General features: G+C 44.9%; 1 protein-coding gene across 12 annotated transcripts in view; it reads right to left on the reverse strand.

Moving 5' to 3' along the window:
* The window catches only part of LOC139381237 (neurexin-1a-like), a 749,117-nt gene that overhangs the window by 51,650 nt on the left and 679,942 nt on the right, over window positions 1-17,525 (reverse strand). For 8 of the 12 annotated variants that reach the window (XM_071124702.1, XM_071124701.1, XM_071124711.1 and 5 more), the window contains one exon: window positions 1,891-1,978. In XM_071124702.1, coding sequence (XP_070980803.1) covers window positions 1,891-1,978 — 88 coding nt within the window. The remainder of the gene's footprint in view (window positions 1-1,890; window positions 1,979-17,525) is intronic. The other 4 variants (XM_071124703.1, XM_071124704.1, XM_071124710.1 and 1 more) reach the window with 1 other exon arrangement.

A 17,525-nucleotide genomic window follows, 5' to 3' on the forward strand; every position in this document is an offset into this window, starting at 1 on the left:
TGGTGGTACGGTGAGAGACTGACTGACTAGTGGGCCGTATGGTGAGAGACTGACTGGCGGGCAGTACAGTGAGAGACTGACTGACTGACTGACGGTATGGTGAGAGACTGACTACTGACTGACTGGCGGGCGGTGAGAGACTGACTGACTGACGGTACAGTGAGAGACTGACTGACTAACTGACTGACTGGCATTATGGTGAGAGACTGACTGACTGACTGGAGGTACAGTGAAAGACTGACTGACTGGCGGTATAGTGAGAGATGGACTACTGACTGGCTGTACGGTGAGACACTGACTGACTGACTGGTGGTACGGTGAGAGACTGACTGACTAGTGGGCCGTATGATGAGAGACTGACTGACGGGCGGTACAGTGAGAGACTGACTGACTGGCGGGCGGTACGGTGAGAGACTGACTGACTGACTGGTGGTATGGTGAGAGACTGACTGACTAGTGGGCCGTATGATGAGAGACTAACTGGCGGACGGTACGGTGAGAGACTGACTGACTGACTGATGGTACGATGAGAGACTGACTACTGACTGACTGGCGGGCGGTGAGAGACTGACTGACTGACGGTACGGTGAGAGACTGACTACTGACTGACTGGCGGGCGGTACGGTGAAAGAATGACTGACTGGCGGGCGGTACGGTGAGAGACTGACTGACTGACTGACGGTACAGTGAGAGACTGACTGACTAACTGGAGGTACAGTGAGAAACTGACTGACTGACTGACTAGCGGTACGGTGAGAGACTGACTGGCGGTATGGTGAGAGACCACTAACAGTACGGTGAGAGACTGACTGACTAACTGATTGACTGGCGGTACGGTGAGAGACTGACTGACTGACTGGTGGTACAGTGGGAGACTGATTGACTAACTGGAGGTACAGTGAGAGACTGACTGACTGGTGGTATGATGAGAGACTGGCTGACTGACTGACTGACTAGCGTTCCGGTGAGAGACTGACTGGCGGTATGGTGAGAGACTGACTGACAGAACGGGGAGAGACTGACTCACTATCTGACTGACTGGCGGTACGGTGATAGACTGACTGACGCTATGGTGAGAGACTGACTGACTGACGGTACAGTGAGAGACTGACTGACTAACTGGAGGCACAGTGAGAGACTGACTGACTCGCGGTACGGTGAGAGACTGACTGGCAGTACGGTGAGAGACTGACAGACTGACGGTACGGTGAGAGACTGACTACTGACTGACTGGCGGGCGGTACGGTGAGAGACTGACTGACTGGCAGTATGGTGAGAGACTGACTGACTGACGGTACAGTGAGAGACTGACTGACTAACTGGAGGCACAGTGAGAGACTGACTGACTGACTTGCGGTACAGCGAGAGACTGACTGGTGGTACGGTGAGAGACTGACTGACTGGCTGTACGGTGAGAGACTGCCTAGCTGGCGGTACGGTGAGAGACTGACTGACTGGCTGTACGGTGAGAGACTGACTGACAGACTGGCGGTACGGTGAGAGACTGACTGACTGACTGGTGGGCCGTATGGTGAGAGACTGACTGACTTACTGGTGGTACGGTGAGAGACTGACTGACTGGCGGTACGGAGAGAGACTGACTACTGACTGACTGGCAGGCGGTACGGTGAGAGACTGACTACTAACTGACTGGCAGGCGGTACGGTGAGAGACTGACTGACTGACTCGCTGTACGTTGAGAGACTGACTACTGACTGACTGGCAGGCGGTACGGTGAGAGACTGACTGACTGACTCGCGGTACGGTGAGAGACTGACTACTGACTGACTGGCAGGTGGTACGTTGAGAGACTGACTGTCTGATTGGCGGTACGGTGAGAGACTGACAGCGACACCCAGAGACAGAAGGAATAAAAAAGAGATGACTAACCTAACCCACCTGAGCTCGGCTCACAGGGATCAATGTCCTCGTCATCGCTCGGACACTCCGCAGATGCCACCGGCAGATCGTCCGTCGTCTGGAGGGATCAGAGAGAAAAAGAGAGGGTTAGGAATGAGAGCAGGGTAAACAAACAGCAGAATAATGAAGAACCCCAGTCAACCAGGTCATGAAGTGTTTTCACCATCCAGCAGATGATACCATAGGGACAGATTCAGGCAATTAAGCTATTAGATAAATTAATGGATGCTAGCTGCTCTTGTAGACTTCAGTCATTGCGCTAAAGCTAGCTTACATTGGCTGATAAACTACCTCTAATTTCCTTTATACTGGAGACATACAAATGGTATCAACGAGTTCATCTGACTCTGGTTAAGTAGAAAATAGGTTAATATCGCACTCCCTTTAAGGCCCAGACACCCAGGCACTGAAACTGTTTCTACCCACATGCATTGAGGATACTGAATAGCTGACTGAATATGAGAGAGAGAGAGAGAGAGAGAGGCAGTTTAACAGTTAACTGAGAAAAATTGTTGTTCCAATCCACACCTCCAAACCCATCACACTATCAATCCTGGAATCTAAACGTTTTGAATGAACAAATCCGGAGAGAATGACAGATTGGAATGGAATCATGGAAACTCATACTGCTTAGCTGGGGGATTTATCTGTCAAATACAGTTGTAGTCGGCTAATGGCCACAAATACCAGCTGCTACTGCTGCCTCTGTTTTCCAGGCGACACTATTGTCCTTACAGAAATTAGATTTGATTATCGAGGAACAATAGAGGGTAAAGTTCACAGCGCTTACTGTCAACTCGAACTAAGCTCATACTAAAGCACAGCCAGTGTGCGGAAACAAATAGCCCTCCAAGGGATTGTTTAGTGCCATCACCAAACACCACTGACATTAAGAGGGATTGTTTTGTGCCATCACCAAACACCACTGACATTTAGAGGGATTGTTTAGTGCCATCACCAAACACCACTGACATTTAGAGGGATTGTTTAGTGCCATCAAACACCACTGACATTTAGAGGGATTGTGTAGTGCCATCAAACACCACTGACATTTAGAGGGATTGTTTAGTGCCATCAAACACCAATGACATTTAGAGGGATTGTTTAGTGCCATCAAACACCACTGACATTTAGATGGATTGTTTAGTGCCATCAAACACCACTGACATTTAGAGGGATTGTTTAGTGCCATTAAACACCACTGACATTTAGAGTGCACAGACTGCTGGCAGATAGAAACAAAAATATTGGAAAGCCCAAAGAGCAGACCTGTGATAGAAAGTCTTTATTATATATTTTAGGTGTGTCAATCTATGTAACATAATAAAATAATTCCCATCAAAATCCATCAGTTTAAACTAGAGATATGTTTTCTTATGTGGGCTGCGTCTCATTCCACCGCATCCTCCTATCGGCCTTCCGCATTTGCGGAGGAAGGTGGCTGAACTACAGCAGTGTTTGTCAGACCATGAGACATGCCTATAATCAGTCTGCTCCTCAACCAAAGTGTCACCGGACTCATCTGAAGGTAACCCATACAAATTAATGGAAGTATGGAGGTTATTTTGTGCCCAATTAAAATTAGAGCTTAAATTTGTGTCCCCCCAAAATATATACATTTCCTGAGCTTTCCTAAATATAGGACAGACACTTCCAAATCTTATTTCTTATGATACTTTTTTTGCCATTCACGAATGTGTTATTCAATGGGTTTCAATGGGCTATAGTAGTAAAGGCCAAATTCAATATTTCATCCCCCAAAAATTACACGAAGTATATAAAAAATGTTCAACAGGGGTCATATAACAATAAGAACAAACTTGGTGGGATGTAATACACTGTTCCTATACTCTACAGTCGTGGCCAAAAGTTTTGAGAATGACACAAATATGAATTTTCACAAAATCTGCTGCCTCAGTTTGTATGATGGCACTTTGCATATACTCCATAATGTTAGAGTGATGAAGCTTGTCCAGAGAAGACAAGGTGAGCGCTACCATCAGTCCTGTGTCATGCCAACAGTAAAGCATCCTGAGACCATTCATGTGTGGGTTTGCTTCTCAGCCAAGGGAGTGGGCTCACTCACAATTTTGCCTAAGAACACAGCCATGAATAAAGAATGGTACCAACACATCCACCGAGAGCAACTTCTCCCAACCATCCACGAACAGTTCGGTGACGAACAATGCCTTTTCCAGCATGATGGAGCACCTTGCCATTAGGAAAAGGTGATAACGAAGTGGCTCGGGGAACAAAACATTGATATTTTGGGTCCATGGCCAGGAAACTCCGCAGACCTTAATCCCATTGAGAACTTGTGGTCAATCCTCAAGAGGCGGGCGGACAAACAAAAACCCACAAATTCTGACAAACTTCAAGCATTGATTATGTAAGAATGGGCTGCCATCAGTCAGGATGTGGCCCAGAAGTTAATTGACAGCATGCCAGGGTGGATTACAGAGGTCTTGAAAAAGAAGGGTCAACACTGCAAATATTGACTCTTTGCATCAACTTCATGTAATTGTCAATAAAAGCCTTTGACACTTGAAATGCTTGTAATTATACTTCAGTATTCCATAGTAACATCTGACAAAAATATCTAAAGACAATGACGCAGCAAACTTTGTGGAAATTAATATTTGTCATTCTCAAAACCTTTGGCCACGACTGTACGTTCAACCATCATGACTTAGCCATCCTACACACACAACGTCCCACAGCGTAAATCCCACACCAATGGAGGCTGCTGAGGGGAAGACGACTCATAATAATGGCTGGAATGGAAAGGAATGGCTGGAATGAAAACCATTTGTTTGATACCATTCACTCCATTATTATGAGTCGTCCTCCGCTCAGCAGCCTCCACTGTCCCACACCCAAGGTCCCACACCCAAGGTCCCACACCATCGGGAGGGTTTTTGATTTCGGTACATCTGTGTTTGGTGGTTTCTTTGTCTAATGTCATCCATAACATTTCTAACATTATCATGACCTTCAAGTAGCTAGCAGACCTGGTCAGAGGTTTGTGGCAGAGAGAGAAAGTAGAGGCTTGGTTTGTTTAGTTTTTTTTGGTACATCTGTGCTCGGTGAGGCTCATTGAGGCCTGCCTGGGGAAGCCGTCCAAATGTAAATTTAATTTGCTGTGCATGAGTCTGATATACAGTGTCGGCCCAGTGTCAGCCCGGCCAGATGGCAGAGCCCGGCGGATTCATGGATTGCCACATCCATCACCGAGCCGACGTGATTTGTTTTTCTGGCGGGGGATCCTGACACTCCCCCTCCAACACAGAGGAAGCACCAACAAACAGACAGGCAAGACGTACGAATGGTGATCAATACATCTCCCTCGGGTCTTTCGGGCTGTTCTCCTACATAGTGCCCCATATGAGGATGATCGTCTACACTGTACTTCATGGCTTTACAACCAGAATAGGCTGTCATATTGTATGTTCAGTAAATAATATATTTCAGTTCCAATCTCAAGGAGTGAAATCAGCCAATGATGCTTCTGAAAATAGAGTATACAGTAGCTTTCCCTACCATATGACACATCTTTGACCCATCTTATCTAAATCGGCCTCACATAGATACAGTCCCTTCAGACAGCATACACACCCCTTGACTTTTTCCACTTTGTTAGTGGCTTAACTGTGATTTGTGTCAGCTTACACACTGCCCCATAATGTAAAAGTGGAATTGTTTGTTTTGAAATGTTTACACATAAAAACAAACATGAAAAGATGAAATGTCTTGTCAACGTATTCAATCCCTTTGTTATGGCAAGCCTGATCTGTACTTCTCCACAACTTTGTCCCTGACCTGTTTGGAGAGCTCATTGGTCTTCCTTGTGCCGCTTCCTTGATGGTGCCACTTGTTAGTGGTGTGGCAGACTCTGGGGCCTTTCAAAACAGGTGTATATATACTGAGATCATGTGACACTTAGATTGCACATACAGTAGGTGGACTTTATTTAACTAATTATATGACTACTGAAGGTAATTGGTTGCACCAGATCTTATTTAGGGGCTTCATAGCAAACGGGGTGAATTCACATGCACGCACCCCTTTTCCATTTTTTCTTTATTAGATAAAAAATAAAAATTCACTTCACCAATTTGGACTATTTTGTGTATGTCCATTACATGAAATCCAAATAGAAATCAATTTAAATTACAGGTGGTAATGCAACAAAATAGGAAAAATGCCAAGGGGTGAATACTTCTGCAAAGCCCTGTATGCTTGTCATCGACAAGGAATAGTGCTGAGCACAGGCAAAATCCCAGAGACAAAAATGGTCTGCTTTCCACCAGACACTGAAAGACAAATTGACAGCAGGAAAATAAGCCAAATATACACTAGAGTTGCTTACCAAGACCAGATATAATGTACCTGAGTAGGCAAATTTACGTAAATCTGTTTGAAGATATATGGCAAGACTTGAAAATTGATTTCTAGCAATGATCAAGAACCAACTTGACAGAGCTTGAAGTTTTTTAAGAATAATATTCAAATGTTGTGCAATCCAGGTGTGCAAAGCTCTTAGAGACTTATTGAGAAATATTCACAGCTGTAATCACTGCCAAAAGAGATTCTAACATGTATTGGTGTGTGAATAATTATGTACATTCATATTTTTGTATTTCATCTTCAATAAATTTACAAAACATGTAAGTGTTGCGTTTATGTTTCATGAGCTGAAATAAAAGATCCCAGAAATGTTCCATATGCACAAAACCTCATTTATCTTAAATGTTGTGCACAAATGGGCCTCCCGAGTGGTCATTAGAGACTCTGGGTTCGAGTCCAGGCGCTGTCACAGCCAGCCACAACCGGGAGACCCATGGGGCAGTGCACAATTGGCCCAGTGCCGTCCGGGTTAGGGGAGGGTTTGGCTGGCAGGGATGTCCTTGTCCCATCGCGCGCTAGTGACTCCTGTTGCGGGCCGGGCGCAGTGCACACTGACAAGGTTGCCAGGTGCACGGTGTTTCGTCCGACACATTAGTGTGGCTGGCTTCCGGGTTAACCTTTGCCTCTCCCGAGTCCGTACGGGAGTTGCAGTGATGAGACAAGACTGTAACTACCAATTGGGGAGGAAATGTTGGTAAAAAAAACTAAAACAATATATATATATTTTTTTTTACAAAATACATTTTGCACCAATTTGTTTCCATCCCTGTTAGTGAGCATTTCTCCTTTGCCAAGATAATCCATCCACCTGACGTATCAAGAAGCTGAATAAACAGCATGATCATTACACAGATGGACCTTCACTGGGGACATAAAAAACTCTAAAATGTGCAGTTTTGACACACAACACAACGCCACAGATGTCTCAAGTTTTGAGGGAGCGTGAAATTGGCATGCTTACTGCAAGAATGTCCACCAGATCTGTTGCAAGAGAGGTGAATGTTAATTTCTCTACCATAAGCCTCCATCAACGTCGTTTTAGAGAATTTGCCAAAATGTCCAACCGGCATCACAACCGCAGACACTGTGTAACCACGCCAGCCTTGGACCGCCATATCTGGCTTCTTCACCTGCGGGATCATCTGAGACCATCCAGATAGCCGAGGAAACTGAAGACTATTTATGTCTGTAATAAAGCTCTTCTGTGGTAAAAAAAAAAACTCATTCTGATTGGCTGGGCCTGCATCCCAAGTACTAGGGCCTATGGTCTCCCAGGCCAACCCATGGCTGCGCCCCTGCCCAGTCATGTGAAATCCATATATTAGGGCCTAAAGAATTTATTTCAATTGACTGATTTACTGCAAGTCAGTAAAATCATTGAAATTTTTACATGTTGTGTTTATTTTTTAATTTAAGTATATTTTCAATTCAGACTGTAAAACAACATATGGATTAAGTCAAGGGTATGAATATTTTCTTTAGGCACTGTATGTCACAGCTGAGACAGAGGTAATCCTGTAAAACAAACCATAAATGAATGCAGAAGCCATTAGGCAAATGTATTCCAGGTTGGATTAGTGTGCAAATCAACATTTTGATACGGTCTTGACCCGGTCGGAATCCAATAACATTATACATTTATGGTGTGGTTTGTGGCCTCTCTCACACTCTGATTCTCTCTCTCAGAGACCAGTTACCAGTCTAATGCGGGCTACATGAGAGACTTACAAAAAAATATATCGTGTCATTACTTGGATTAAGACAGACTCAGCCTAACCTCAGTCGCATGCCAGTAAAAATATATATTAAGATGGCAGTGTATTTTAATTTTTTAATTTTTTATTTCACCTTTATTTAACCAGGTAGGCTAGTTGAGAACAAGTTCTCATTTGCAACTGCGACCTGGCCAAGATAAAGCATAGCAGTGTGAACAGACAACACAGAGTTACACATGGAGTAAACAATTAACAAGTCAGTAACACAGTAGAAAAAAAGGGGAGTCTATATACATTGTGTGCAAAAGGCATGAGGAGGTAGGCGAATAATTACAATTTTGCAGATTAACAACACTGGAGTGATAAATGATCAGATGGTCATGTACAGGTAGAGATATTGGTGTGCAAAAGAGCAGAAAAGTAAATAAATAAAAACAGTATGGGGATGAGGTAGGCAAAAATGGGTGGGCTGTTTACCGATAGACTATGTACAGCTGCAGCGCTCGGTTAGCTGCTCAGATAGCAGATGTTTGAAGTTGGTGAGGGAGATAAAAGTCTCCAACTTCAGCGATTTTTGCAATTCGTTCCAGTCACAGGCAGCAGAGAACTGGAACGAAAGGCGGCCAAATGAGGTGTTGGCTTTAGGGATGATCAGTGAGATACACCTGCTGGAGCGCGTGCTATGGATGGGTGTTGCCATCGTGACCAGTGAACTGAGATAAGGCGGAGCTTTACCTAGCATGGACTTGTAGATGACCTGGAGCCAGTGGGTCTGGCGACGAATATGTAGCGAGGGCCAGCCGACTAGAGCATACAAGTCGCAGTGGTGGGTGGTATAAGGTGCTTTAGTGACAAAACGGATGGCACTGTGATAAACTGCATCCAGTTTGCTGAGTAGTGTTGGAAGCAATTTTGTAGATTACATCGCCAAAGTCAAGGATCGGTAGGATAGTCAGTTTTACTAGGGTAAGTTTGGCGGCGTGAGTGAAGGAGGCTTTGTTGCGGAATAGAAAGCCGACACTTGATTTGATTTTCGATTGGAGATGTTTGATATGAATCTGGAAGGAGAGTTTGCAGTCTAGCCAGACACCTAGGTACTTATACATGTCCACATATTCAAGCTCGGAACCATCCAGGGTGGTGATGCTGGTCAGGCGTGTGGGTGCAGGCAGCGAACGGTTGAAAAGCATGCATTTGGTTTTACTAGCGTTTAAGAGCAGTTGGAGGCCACGGAAGGAGTGTTGTATGGCATTGAAGCTCGTTTGGAGGTTAGATAGCACTGTGTCCAAGGACGGGCCGGAAGTATATAGAATGGTGTTGTCTGCGTAGAGGTGGATCAGGGAATCGCCCGCAGCAAGAGCAACATCATTGATATATACAGAGAAAAGAGTCGGCCCGAGGATTGAACCCTGCGGCACCCCCATAGAGACTGCCAGAGGACCGGACAGCATGCCCTCCGATTTGACACACTGAACTCTGTCTGCAAAGTAATTGGTAAACCAGGCAAGGCAGTCATCCGAAAAACCGAGGCTACTGAGTCTGCCGATAAGAATATGGTGATTGACAGAGTCGAAAGCCTTGGCAAGGTCGATGAAGACTGCTGCACAGTACTGTTTTTTTATTCGACGGCGGTTATGATATCGTTTAGTACCTTGAGCGTGGCTGAGGTGCACCCGTGACCGGCTCGGAAACCAGATTGCACAGCGGAGAAGGTACGGTGGGATTCGAGATGGTCAGTGACCTGTTTGTTGACTTGGCTTTCGAAGACCTTAGATAGGCAGGGCAGGATGGATATAGGTCTGTAACAGTTTGGGTCCAGGGTGTCTCCCCCTTTGAAGAAGGGGATGACCGCGGCAGCTTTCCAATCCTTGGGGATCTCAGACAATATGAAAGAGAGGTTGAACAGGCTGGTAATAGGGGTTGCGACAATGGCAGCGGATAGTTTCAGAAATAGAGGGTCCAGATTGTCAAGCCCAGCTGATTTGTACGGGTCCAGGTTTTGCAGCTATATTATTGGGAAGCAATATACCATTATTTGATATCTTACCAAAGATACCTGAACCTGATAATTGGAGGGTACATTACACTATCTCCACATTTAACAACACTACCTTGCTAACAGCGCCATACCCCAGTCACACACACTCTAGTAGACAAGCTGCCACAGTCGTCATATGGAGGAGACCAAGGAGCGGCGTGGTAAGTATGTCACAGTCGTCATATGGAGGAGACCAAGGTGCAGCGTGGTAAGTATGTCACAGTCGTCATATGGAGGAGACCAAGGTGCAGCGTGGTAAGTATGTCACAGTCATCATATGGAGGAGACCAAGGTGCAGCGTGGTAAGTATGTCACAGTCGTCATATGGAGGAGACCAAGGTGCAGCGTGGTAAGCATACATACTTCTTTATTCAAGAAAGAACAAGGAACAAAACTAACAAAACAACTAAACGAACCGTGAAGCAAATATGGCTAATGCAGACAGGCAACTAAAAATAGAATAAGAACCCACAAACTACCCAAGGAATATGGCTACCTAAATATCGCCCCCAATCAGAGACAACGATAAACAGCTGCCTCTGAATGAGAATCAATCTCGGCAACCATAGACATATAAACACCTAGACTTACAAAACCCCTAGACTTACAAAACCCCTAGACATACAAAACCCCCTAGACAATACAAAAACAAAACAAACCACCGTTGTTACGTCACCCTGACCTAACCAAAATAATAAAGAAAACAAAGCTAACTAAGGTCAGGGTGTGACACAAGCATAGATGCGGTAAATTTATCGATTGAACTCGGCCAAAACAATGGAAATGCATTGGCAACACCAAACACACGTTCCCCCATGGGGGAAAGATTCAGAATCTCCTCTTTGCCCCAATCAAAATTTGCCTACACTTAGGCTATTGTTTATGTGTGTATTTCATACTATTTTGGGGTAAAAATCTCAATATAATGCTTGTATGGTTGTCAACCCCAACACATGTTCATGTCATCTTCACTAATCAACTGCATTACACTTAAAAATGGCTTCAACTACCAGCACCGATATCTATATGCTAGCTATGCTAACAATTTATATGAACAGGGATTAGAATTCAGACATTTTTTCTAACCCTCAAAAGGACAATATCAAAAATGTATTCAGAGAAAACAGCCAAATATACCCAAATCAGATTTTTATAAGAACATTGTGGGCCTGTTAGAAGACAAAAATCATGAAGAATTTGACGAATATCCAGTTTGCAATATCATATAATTTTTATGTGCACCAGTGACGGCGTCCTTGTTATTTCCCCCACTGTCTGCAGTCCATTGATCTCTTTACCACATGTATCAGAGGCGCCAGATAGTAGTCCATTACTCTGTAGTGTTGGAGCAGCCAGGTAGTAGTCCATTACTCTGTAGTGTTGGAGCACCCAAGCACCCACGCATCCATTAATCTCTTATTTTTCTAAAGTGCTGAAAGTAAGGCCTTGGGGCATGTAGGGGCTCGTTAATCTAGTGCTGCAGGCTAAAGTGCTGAAGGAAGCCATTTTCTATGGTAGTTTAGTGCGTTGTAGGTACTTTACAGATACACATCATTAATCTGATCTCAGCTAGACTTTGCTTGAAGAAGATGCAGAACATGTCCCAGACAATGTTGGCCAACCGTACAAGCAATCATACAAGATGTACAGAGGAAGGTTCAAGGTAACACTTTACTTGAAGCTAAAATCCTTATTTGGTTAAACTGCTATGTCCATTTGGGATATTACAACCAAGAAGTTACTGCAAACAACAAACACTATTATCTGTTTTCCTCTGACATCGCAGGAGTATGACATACAGTATGTGACAATAACTATGACAGGTGTTCAGCAGCATGACTGTACTGGTGGTAGCAGGTGGTAACTCGTATTAACTGGTCGTAGCTAGTGGTAACTGGTAGAAGATGGTGGAAGCTGTTGGTAACTGGTGGTAGCTGGTGGTAACTGGTGGTAACTGCTAGTAACTGGTGGTAACTGCTAGTAACTGGTGGTAGCTGGTGGTAGCTGGTGGTAACTGGTGGTAATTGGTGGTAGCTGGTGGTAGCTGGTGGTAACTTGTGGTAGCTGGTGGTACCTGCTAGTAACTGGTGGTAACTGCTAGTAACTGGTGGTAACTGGTGGTAGCTGGTGGTAACTGGTGGTAAGTGGTGGTAGATGGTGGTAAGTTGTAGTAGCTGGTGGTAACTGGTGGTAGCTAGTGGTAACTGGTGGTAAGTGGTGGTAAATTGTGGTAGCTGGTGGCAACTGGTGGTAAGTGGTGGTAACTGGTGGTAACTGGTGGAAAGTGGTGGTAGCTGGTGGTAACTGGTGGTAACTAGTGGTAACTGGTGGTAAGTGGTGGTAGCTGGTAAAAGCTGGTGTTAACTAGTGGTAAGTGGTGGTAGCTGGTGGTAGCTGGTGGTAGCTGGTGGTAACTGGTTGTAACTAGTGGTAGCTGGTGGTAACTGGTGGTAAGTGGTGGTAGATGGTGGTAAGTGGTGGTAGCTGGTGGTAATTGGTGGTAGCTAGTGGTAACTGGTGGTGGCTAGTGGTAACTGGTGGTAAGTTGTGGTAGCTGGTGGTAGCTGGTGTTAACTAGTGGTAACTGGTGGTAACTGGTGGTAACTGGTGGTAGCTGGTGGTAACTGGTGGTAAGTGGTGGTACCTGGTGGTACCTGGTGGTAGTTGGTGGTAGCTGGTGGTGACTGGTGGTAGCTAGTGGTAGCTGGTGGTAACTGGTGGTAAGTGGTGGTAGCTGGTGATAACTGGTGGTAGCTGGTGGTAAGTGGTGGTAGCTAGTGGTAATGTGAATGTCACTGGATTATACTGAAAATGGCAAGGGAGATAGAAAAAAGGATTTAGGCTAGATATGCCATCTCTCTGTCATTTCCTCAGCTATTCCACATACTTATGGTGGATTATTTTGGAGAATTTGATGTTTCTAACCAGGGATTGGAACCGGATTTGACAACAGAAGCGAAAACCGAACTTTAGAAGCCTTTTTAAAACGTCAAATAAATCTACGTTTTACATTAGGAAAGTTCTCATGCAACAGGGTGATCAAATTAAGATCCTACATCTGTAAGTACTACCCAGTGAAGTGGACAGACAAATCTTGTTGTGCCACACAGTGTGAACGTAGGTCTTAGAAGTGGCTTTGACCCCTGACACTGATTGAGCCATTCAGGGATATTTGAACCTGGAAGTCTGACCTGACTCAGCCGGGGGAGCGGTCGTCATTCCTTTATCTCTGTCACGCTCCTGTTCCATCCAAGAAGACTGATCATGCTTTCCCTTAAATGGACTGGCCTGGCTGCCTGGCATATACACTGGTACCCCGTGTATATGGCCATGTTATAACCTCGTACCCCTGCACATCAACTCAGTACTGGTACCCCGTGTATATGGCCATGTTATAACCTCGTACCCCTGCACATCAACTCAGTACTGGTACCCCGTGTATATGGCCATGTTATAACCTCGTACCCCTGCACATCAACTCAGTACTGGTGCCCCGTGTATATGGCCATGTTATAACCTCGTACCCCTGCACATCAACTCAGTACTGGTACCCCGTGTATATGGCCATGTTATAACCTCGTACTCCTGCACATCAACTCAGTACTGGTACCCCGTGTATATGGCCATGTTATAACCTCGTACCCCTGCACATTAACTCAGTACTGGTACCCCGTGTATATGGCCATGTTATAACCTCGTACCCCTGCACATCAACTCAGTACTGGTACCCCGTGTATATGGCTATGTTATAACCTCGTACCCCTGCACATCAACTCAGTACTGGTACCCCGTGTATATGGCCATGTTATAACCTCGTACCCCTGCACATCAACTCAGTACTGGTACCCCGTGTATATAGCCATGTTATAACCTCGTACCCCTGCACATCAACTCAGTACTGGTACCCCGTGTATATAGCCATCATTACTCATTATGTTTTTATTCCTTGTGTTTTTATATTGTAAACCAATATTGTGTTTTCTATTATTTATCTTTGTCTCTCTGTATTGTTGGGAAGAGCCTGTAAGTAAGCATTTAACTGTTAGTCTACACCTGTTGTTTACCAAGCATGTGACAAATACAATTTGATTTGATTGATATTTTAAGAGATATCCTTGCAAACACATTGCATGAATCCTTTCCCTCAACAATTTGGTTGTTTCCTCCAACTCTCTACTGTTCCAGATTCACAATACAGAACAGAGAGAAGGCTGTCCCTTTGGGGAGGCTGAGTGCTGCTATCGTTCACCGGCTCTGTAGCAGGAAAAGAGGTGGAAGAGACACCTCTGTACTGTGTGTGTGTTTTGTGTGTGTGTGTGTATGCACACGTGCATGTGTAAGTTAGCGTGTGTGTGTGTGTGTGTGTGACACCTTCACTGTGATGACTGTGGTGTTTCTTTTCTGCCACATTGTTTCTCTAATGGCACCCACTGTCTCTATGGAAACGGGCTGATAGTCAGCAGGTAGGACGTTGAAGACATCTGAAGGGCTGCATCCCAATTGGCAGCCTACTCTCTTCTTAGCACATGACTTTTGATCAGGGCCCATAGGGAATCCCATAGCTCTCTGGTTAAAAGTATTTAATTATATGGGGAATAGAGTGCCATTTGGGAAGCACAGAAGATTTTTATCTGAAGGCTTCCATCCCTCTCTGTTATCCTCGCTTCCATCCCTCTCTGCTATCCTCACTTCCATCCCTCTCTGTTATCCTGGCTTCCATCGCTCTCTGTTATCCTGGCTTCCATCCCTCTCTGCTATCCTCGCTTCCATCCCTCTCTGTTATCCTGGCTTCCATCCCTCTCTGTTATCCTGGCTTCAATCCCTCTCTGTTATCCTGGCTTCCATCCCTCTCTGTTATCCTGGCTTCCATCCCTCTCTGTTATCCTGGCTTCCATCCCTCTCTGTTATCCTGGCTTCCATCCCTCTCTGTTATCCTGGCTTCCATCCCTCTCTGTTATCCTGGCTTCCATCCCTCTCTGTTATCCTGGCTTCCATCCCTCTCTGCTATCCTGGCTTCCATCCCTCTCTGCTATCCTGGCTTCCATCCCTCTCTGTTATCCTGGCTTCCATCCCTCTCTGTTATCCTGGCTTCCATCCCTCTCTGCCCAGGTAACGTATCCTGCTCTCTGATTGGTCATCAGAGAGCTGTGTGTGTCTGTGTGGTTTTCTCTGTATTATACCAACGTGGCCAATATGCGTCTTGTTTTGCTCCCTACTCTCCCTCTCTCTCTCTCTCTTTATCTCCCTACCCTTGGCTTCCCTGTGTTTTATTGATTTAAAACTTTGCAGAATGCGCCTGACCTGATCCTGGAGGATAGCAGATGCTCAGCCCTGGCCTAGTGCTGTAGACGCACGGGCACGAACACACACAGACACACACACTGAATACTTCTCCATTGCTCAATGGGACATAGACTGCATACCCTGCTTCTCTTGGCTCAGAGGAACAGCGTGTTCGCCTTATTGCCCTGCAAATGATCCATAATGGAAGATGGTGGTGTCTTAGAGAATAACCACTTCTCTGGGGATCTGGGGAACAATAGTGTGTCATTGAAATGCCTAGGGCCTTGTCTGCAATCTCTCCTATGCTGTCTTCAGCAGCTAGCTAACCGTCACAAATAATGCACCCGCAATTACCATTCACATGTGGCACATAGGGTCTACGGTGCTACAATATCAAGAGCTGGAATCATTGTTAAATCAAGTGGTTTTGAAGTGACATGTACTTTGACTAAACATGTCTCACTGGGTCCATTGTGGTTTAAGAACCAGTGACTCATTCTACAGATCTAGCCACTTGCATTTCTCTTAGCACCTGTTATTTTGTCTGTTCCAATGGAACTCCTTATTTGTTCAGACCAGGTGCCATTGGTTCTCATGCCAGTAGCATAGATTACCTCCCTCAGACTAGGCTGGGTAGTCTGGATCTCACTAGAGCAGAGTGAAACTCTGTCTGGCAAGCCTTATTGTTGGAAGGATTTCTCTACTGAGCCTCTCACTTTCTGTTTCTCTCTCTCTGTCTCTCCCTCCATCAAAACAACACATAATTGAACTCCTAGTGAGAAACAGAGAGAGGGAGAGGAGAGAGAGCTATGTAGAGAGGGCAAGAGAGGGCAGAAGAGGGCAAGAGAGCGAGAGAGAGAGCGAGAGCGAGAGAGAGAGCGAGAGAGAGAGCGAGAGAGCGAGAGAGAGAGAGAGGTCTTTCAACCGACTAGGACTACAATGAGTCATCAGATAAGGCTTACACTCATTTTATGTTTCCATGTCTATCCATATCATCTCTGTATCTGCACAGCTGAACACTGAATCGCTTATCAAAATGTCTGATGATGACATCCTTGTGTTTAATCTAGGTCAACGCTGATGATTAATCTACACTCAGATGCCCAATAGAGTCCCACTGAACAATACCGTAAGACTGTGAGAACGGGCACACACACACACACACACACAAAATCATTCAACATTCTACAAACGTGTGCACTTGCATCATGGTGGAAAGCACTTCCGTCTAGCCCTCTTCTACACAGTCCCTGGTCAGTCTGCCTGGCTGCTCTCTCTAAAACAGGCGCACAGAGATACCCACTCTACCTGGCTGCTCTGTCTATAACAGGCTCACAGAGATACCCACTCTACCTGGCTGCTCTGTCTATAACAGGCTCACAGAGATACCCACTCTACCTGGCTGCTCTGTCTATAACATACTCACAGAGATACCTACTCTACCTGGCTGCTCTGTCTATAACATACTCACAGAGATACCTACTCTACCTGGCTGCTCTGTCTATAACATACTCACAGAGATACCCACTCTACCTGGCTGCTCTGTCTATAACATACTCACACTCTAGGTGCGTTACGTTTATGGGGGGTCAAACAAAGCCGAGCTACTTGGAGCTGCTTGCCAGGCGTGACATAAAGTCACCCAACATCAATGTGAAAGACTGGTGGAGAGCAGGCCAAGACATGAAAGCGGTGATAGAAAATCAGGGTTATTCCACCAAATATTGATTTCTGAACTCATCCTATATTAAAACATTCATTTTGTGTTGTATAAAAATGAATATGAATTTATTTTCTTTGCATTATTGGAGGTCTGACAACACAGCATATGTTTTGTTATTTTGACCAGTTGTCATTTTCTGCAAATAAATGCTCTAAATAACACTATTTTTATTTGGAATTTGGGAAAAATGTTGTCAGTAGTTCATAGAATAAAATAAAAATGTTGTCAGTAGTTCATAGAATAAAATAAAAATGTTGTCAGTAGTTCATAGAATAAAATAAAAATGTTGTCAGTAGTTCATAGAATAAAATAAACATTTTAAATTTACCCAAACACATGAGAACGGACACACACACACACACAAAATCATTCAGAGAAATAGTAACACCAGAGAAACTGATCATTTTTGCAGTGGTCTCTTCATTTTTTCCAGAGCTGT

The sequence above is a fragment of the Oncorhynchus clarkii genome, chromosome 23 (genome assembly GCF_045791955.1).
Source record: "Oncorhynchus clarkii lewisi isolate Uvic-CL-2024 chromosome 23, UVic_Ocla_1.0, whole genome shotgun sequence".
Classification (NCBI taxonomy): Eukaryota; Metazoa; Chordata; class Actinopteri; order Salmoniformes; family Salmonidae; genus Oncorhynchus; species Oncorhynchus clarkii.